This window comes from Amphimedon queenslandica, unplaced genomic scaffold (genome assembly GCF_000090795.2).
Source record: "Amphimedon queenslandica unplaced genomic scaffold, v1.1 AMPQUscaffold_13383, whole genome shotgun sequence".
Taxonomy (NCBI): domain Eukaryota; kingdom Metazoa; phylum Porifera; class Demospongiae; order Haplosclerida; family Niphatidae; genus Amphimedon; species Amphimedon queenslandica.
Window position 1 is genome coordinate 35,657 of NW_003546381.1, and position 6,463 is coordinate 42,119.

A 6,463-nucleotide genomic window follows, 5' to 3' on the forward strand; every position below is an offset into this window, starting at 1 on the left:
CAAATTGTTCAAAAATTAAGGTCATGTACTGCATAGTATAGGGTATTAAAGTTTTAACAAAAAAAGGAGAGAATTCTTCAATTTTATAATTTTTCTGATACATGCATGTTCTTATGTTATGCATCAACTTTGTGAAATTGCTGTCAGTGTCTCATTGACCCCACCCATTCAAAATTGCATGGAAATGTGAGATGATTTCTATTAAATTTGGATTTTAAAAATGAATTTTAAGACCACACCTTTTCTACCGCAACCCACGCCTCTCTTTCTAAATAATTATGTCTGTACCAGGCGACGGACCTCGCGATGGACAAAGTGAGTTTCTCTCTTGTATAATTCTGTTTTCACTCATTTGGAATTGAAAGGTAGGGGTCATCACTCAGCTCCAGTAATAGGAGAGTCACTCTACTTGTGGGCTGGGACCCAGCTTGCTTATGATTCAAACGTGGTTGAGACATTTTCCCTTTCATCAGGCCTCTGCTCCTCTCACCTAGCAAGAGGTATTCCACCGTTAGGAGTTGCTGGCTACTCCTGTACCACCTTTCGTTCTAACATTTATTACTATGCTGGCTGGCGTAATTATGATGATAGTTACTACAACAGTTTAAATGCACTAAATACACTAACCATGAGCTGGACTCAATTGCATCCCGATGATGAGTCCATGATGAAGAAAGCCTACGGTGGAATGTTATCACTGGAATTTGATGGAATTGACTACCTTTTTATGGTTGGAGGGTATGGTCCTACACCAGCTGTCAAACATCCTCAGTTTCAATATGAGCAGATTGAGGACCACCTTGTTCGTACTAATGAACAATTACTTTATAATCTATCTAATAGTGAGTTGCAATTATTACATTATTATCTCTATTTGAGACATTATTCTAACTGTGCCAATGTCACCATGTATTTTGTTTGTAGGACAATTTATTGTTCCATCTGTTAGTGGACAGTGTTGTCCTCCAACTAGTAATATTGCAATTAACAAAACAAATCAAAACAAAGGGGTGATGTTTGGGGGACAAGTAGCTTATGGTGATTCTACAAATACTATGTACATATTTAATGTCACACATAATACAATTGTAAGTTCCTGCTATAGCCATGCACATGATGATTAGCCATAGAATTACCATGGGTATGGGCATGTGAATAGATTAACAATTTCTTATGGCAAGATTTTAAAATGCTGAATTAGCTGTACTGATTTTACTTGTCTTTAATCTCTAAATTAATGTTATGACTATCATTTGTATGATAATTATTAATTAAATTGCTTTTGAATCTAATGCAATGATCTACATGTAAAGATTAGAATTTTTAACCAAATAATTATTATAACCTTAATGTTAATTTTTAGCATTGGGAAAGTGTTAAAAAAGGATCAATGTCTGGCAAGGGACTCTTACCTAAGGGGAGATACGATCATGCTAGTGCTATTATTACTGGTGACTCTACCTCACCTGCACTAGTAGTGATTGGTGGTCTGGTTAATAACAGTCAACTAGTGAATGATTGTTTATTATTTGATAATATCACCACTGGTCAGTATAGTTGTAAGAAGGTATGCAAATTTGCATGTTGGTTAATATGCATATTAGTCAGTTGATGATGGCATCTAGAAGAGCCTATAATGACAACATTAAAATAATTTTTATCTGTAGGTTCCTCTACCTGAATCTGTTACTGGCAGATACAGCCACTCACTCACAGCAGTTACAATGTCACCAAACTGTGTGTGGCTAGTAATTGTTGGAGGGTTTGAAGAGATTAAAGTGCTAGATGTTAGAGGAGGTATTAAGAGTTTACTGCTTACATTGATCAATGATATTAATAGACAAATGATGATAATTGAATTAGGTATGTATGATTAAACTATCACTATCCCACCTACTGTATTTTTTCAGTGCAATATATTGAAGCTGGTGAGTGGATAGTACAGTCAGTACTGGATGGTAATGATCTCACTAGTAAAAAATATCAAGAAAAGTATTCATCATACAACAAGACCAGAACATGGTGGATAGATCAGCTAATGGAATATCCCACAGCGAAGGAAATGAAGCTTCAAAGATACATCCAATCTTTACATCAAGAACTACAAGTGGCTCATCAGAATAAAGTATCACTACAGGAGGCACTGATTGAGGCCAATAAGCAAGGTGCATGTACATGTGTGTATATGTAATGTATTGCATGTACATATACATGTAATTTAATATTGTTATGATTATTTTTATTTTATTTAGGTAAAGGAGATGACACTAAATTAGTTTTGAGTGAGAAATTTGAAGAAATGTTAAAAGCATTACAAGAAGAGAAACAGATTATTACTGGTTTGTGTATTATCATGTAGTATATTAGTTAAGTCTACTAATATGTAGAAGATAATGAGAAACTTAGAGCTACAGTTGCTGATAATGAAGTTTATATAACTCAAATGGAAGAAGAGAAGAAACATGTAGAGGAACAGTATCTCAAGGAGAAACAAATCACTGAAGGTTCGAGATTCGAGTATATTTTCATCCATGTGTACACATATCAAATAATATATAGAACTTAAAGCTAAAGTTGCTGATAATGAATTATATACTTCCAAACTATTGAAGGAGAGGGAGCAACTACAGGAGAGAGTTACATCCTTAGAGAAAAAATCCATCAAAGAGACTACATGTAGTTCCAAAGAAATACAATTTAACTACCTGATCCCTTCAATGGGTAAGAGTATTATAATAGCCTATAATGGTGTGACTGACTGTATACAATTGATAGATAATTTGGAATGTCTGAGTGATGTCCAGGTAGCAGAGAAGAAGCTGTTCTTAATTCAAGGAGACAAACCTCAATTGATGAATTGGGAGAAATATGGCCTAAGGATTGGAGTACAAGAAGACAGCTTACTGCCCTTTGATACAGTAGAAGCAGCAGTGGTTGCTCTTGTAGGAGGACAGTTCCAGTTTCCTCCTAATACTGTCCTAGTCAGTGCTGTGTATGCAGTATCACTCTCAAAGCCTCTCCTCAAACGGCTCATATTAGAAATACAGCACTGCATTGATTTGACAGGACGACCAGCTCTTAGTCATCATCTAAAATTTGCTATAGCTCCAGTCAACACACCCAGTCTTCCTTACCAGTTCTCAATACTTGAAGGAGGAGAGTTTAGCTCTAATGGTGGGTATGGATTTATCAAGCGTGAAGATTTCTGTTTAGTGTGCATACTGGGATTGCTAATAGTATCTATGGCTGGAGGAGGAGGAGGAGGCCAGCAGCAACAAGGAGGAGAAGTTGTACCAGCTCAACAGCAACAAGGAGGAGATGCACTGACAGTACTAACCCAGCAACAGCAACAACAAATCCAGGAACAACAAGGGGAACAGTCACAAGAAGTACAACAAGAGGAAGGAGAGCTACAAGAAGAAGGAGGAAACCAACAAGGAGAAGAACAAAGAGTGAGGCAGTCACAAAAACAATCAGAATTACCAGAACAACAACAACAGCAAGAAGGAGGGCAACCTAAAGAGAAAGGAGGAGGAGATTATCAGGAAGGAGACAGAGGACAAGAGGAAGGACATAAGGATGATCCTGTGCATATAGAAACAGCTACTGATGCTGTGCTTTGTACTGAGTCTAGTTCTAAATATGCCAATAGTGAGCATCAATAATGATCATATCAACAATTGATTTAATGATTTTAGGTTTAGTTACTAATGTACAGAAGAATATGAAATATGCTGGACTGATTTACTATGAGGAAAAAGGTGTAGAAGATCTAGTTACATTTACTGCAGCTAAGAAATTGGATGCACTCATTCAAGTAAGAATGTATTCCTATATTCACAGTATGTTGATTATTATTTAATAGTATATTGAGCGGAAGCATTCTCAAGCTGAAATTGGACCAGATATTTTCTTTCAAATTAAGTTTTCCTATGATTATATTGAATTAAACCTTACTGCACAGCAGGATGAACCATTCACAGGCTGGACTGTTAAAGCTCACACTAAACCTAGCAGAGTAAGTCAAGATTACTATCTTACACTCATTAATATGTTGCAGTTGTATCAAGAGGCCATTGATAATTTTGGCGATAAAGAATATTCTCGTCCTTCTTGTTGTCTGATATCAGTGTACGGTTCACCTATTGCTGTTCCTACACTACACTACTCCATACCACTGGAAGGTGTGGCTGATCCTGTTTCATTGATTGTTCATAGAGCACGGAGAAAACTTCCTCCTTCAACAGGTAATATAGATACATGTACAATTGATTTTAAATTGTTTATTTATTTATTCTACTGCCTCCTCTGTAGTACATGAATCAATGTCAGTACCATCCACTGGTAGAATTAGTAAGTTCAACACTGTGTGTAACTGTGTATACATGCATATGACCTTTGACATCATTAGGTTCATCATCTACTTATTTTGATGTCAATAAAGTAAAGAAAGTGATTGATAAAGTTCTTGTGTCTCACCACGCTCGCCTTAATTGCCTGACGACATCTCTGTCAGATCTTGCTAATCAGTTATATGAAGTTGGTCTTATTAGTGATGAAGTCAGAGAGACTCGTAGCATGGACAAGTTCATTGCAGAATTCAAGGCTAGTTTTCACTTTATGGATAAAATGTCTGATGTTCAAGACCATTGCAAGAAGTTTTTGAACTCATTTATTGCTGTTAGAGGCAGTTATATTAATGCTGCCAATTTTTTGCGTCAGAAATGGATTGAAGCTATGAAAATTGAGCTTGGAATTGATTTTATTATTGATATTAGTGCATAGATTTTGGCTTTTCCCATTAATTTTTATTCTTTTACAATGTATTATTAAAATTGCAAATTATAGTTGTTTTTTATTATATAAAATGTAGGATTAATGTACATGACTCCGTCCATCAGAATGAAAAATGAATACATTACAAAGTGTAACATTTACTGGCTGACTAAAAAGCAGTGTTATCAACTGATCTTTAGGAAAGTAGAACGAGCTATCATTACTAGGGTAAAGCCATTTTACAGAAGCCTGGGAGGGCCTTGTCCCTCCACACCAATGTATGTTAACATTCTCAATTCGTAACCCACTTGAGTTATAAAAGCCAAGACCAGTTGGCTGCAGCTTTGAACAGGTAATATTGGCAGGGAGATCTGCTGATGCATTCTGTATTGTGATATTACTAACATTACTAACCAAACAAAAGGAAGAATTTGCATCACTCAAATTATAAGATAAATTTCCCATAAGGCATAAGTAAGTACCTGGTTGTAAAAGAGACCTCCCTTCTAAACCGAGATGATACATTAAAAATGCTGAATTTTTTAAATAAGTGCACTCATCATGACCACTTGAATATAGTGATACTAGTACAGTGGTAAGTAATAATCTGTAGAGAATATGCTTGAAATCCATGGCTTTTTTCTTGTTTTTTTGTATGGTAATCTGGCAATGTTATTTTTGTACTTTTGCTAATTAATTTTTTTTTGGCATTATGTGGGTTAACAGTTGTTTTTGGACTACGATTATTTTATAGCTTCAACATGACTGTGCAAAAATAGTGGACTATACCAACAGTCATTAATTATTGTGAAACATAAACACTTATCAGAGCAGGGTTTCCAACAGGATTTTGGTATAGTGCAATACAGCTTCCTGTCAGTATATTGTCAAAAATTAAGACCATGTAATGAGTATAACAAAATCACAAGGAGAGAATTCTTTATTTTTATAATTTTTCTGATACATACATGGTCCATATGTTATTCACAACTTTGTTCTGAGTGTAATCAAATAAAAATTCTCCATTTTTATAATACATAAACATGCCTTAATGATGTGTATAAATTTTGAGATGATTCAAATCAAATTTGAATTTTTATGAATTTTAAAGTTGCACCAAATGCCATGTATATTGTCAGCTCATGAAGCATGCTGTTTAGCTCACTTTGCATGCTTTGTAGGAAACTCTGCATCAGAGATCTCTGCGTAAAGTATAATTAAATCCAAAACAATATTTTATGTAAAATCAGAGTACAAATCACATTTAGGATGACAAGAAAAAGTAAAGTCTATAATAAGTAAAGACAAAACCTAAAAAACTACAATGCAATTATTGCTAATGCAAGCTACTGAAATAAAAAATAAAATGAAGATGATTAATAATTTAATTTTACGCATTTGATATTATCATTTTTCTCTTCCTGGACTTATTCTGGAGTTTTTTTCCTTCTAAGCTTTTTTTATATGCATCAAATGCCATGCTTCTCAACCTCTTTGCATTAACTGATCCACTCTTATTTACTAGCATACAAAGATAAGATGATGGTTGATTGACAAGAAGGTGAGGAGAACCATATTCAATCAGTGATCCTGATTCCAATATCTAGCAAGATTCATAACTTTAGTGTATTTACTATCAAGATATATACCATAATTTTATCAGAGTCCATGACAGTGTTGAGTCTAT

At 34.8% G+C, this 6,463-nt stretch overlaps 1 protein-coding gene across 1 annotated transcript; it reads left to right on the forward strand.

The window, feature by feature from the left end:
• The first annotated feature begins 240 nt into the window (after positions 1–240).
• On the forward strand, positions 241–4,785 carry LOC109582428 (uncharacterized). The gene is made up of 16 exons (XM_019997133.1): positions 241–315; positions 366–842; positions 925–1,088; positions 1,364–1,567; positions 1,668–1,863; positions 1,911–2,165; positions 2,253–2,339; positions 2,388–2,504; positions 2,560–2,721; positions 2,776–2,807; positions 3,048–3,651; positions 3,699–3,817; positions 3,866–4,018; positions 4,061–4,247; positions 4,315–4,353; positions 4,412–4,785. The coding sequence occupies exons 1-16, from the start codon at positions 279–281 to the stop codon at positions 4,783–4,785; spliced, it is 3,207 nt and encodes a 1,068-aa protein (XP_019852692.1). The 5' UTR covers positions 241–278.
• Positions 4,786–6,463: the final 1,678 nt, after the last annotated feature.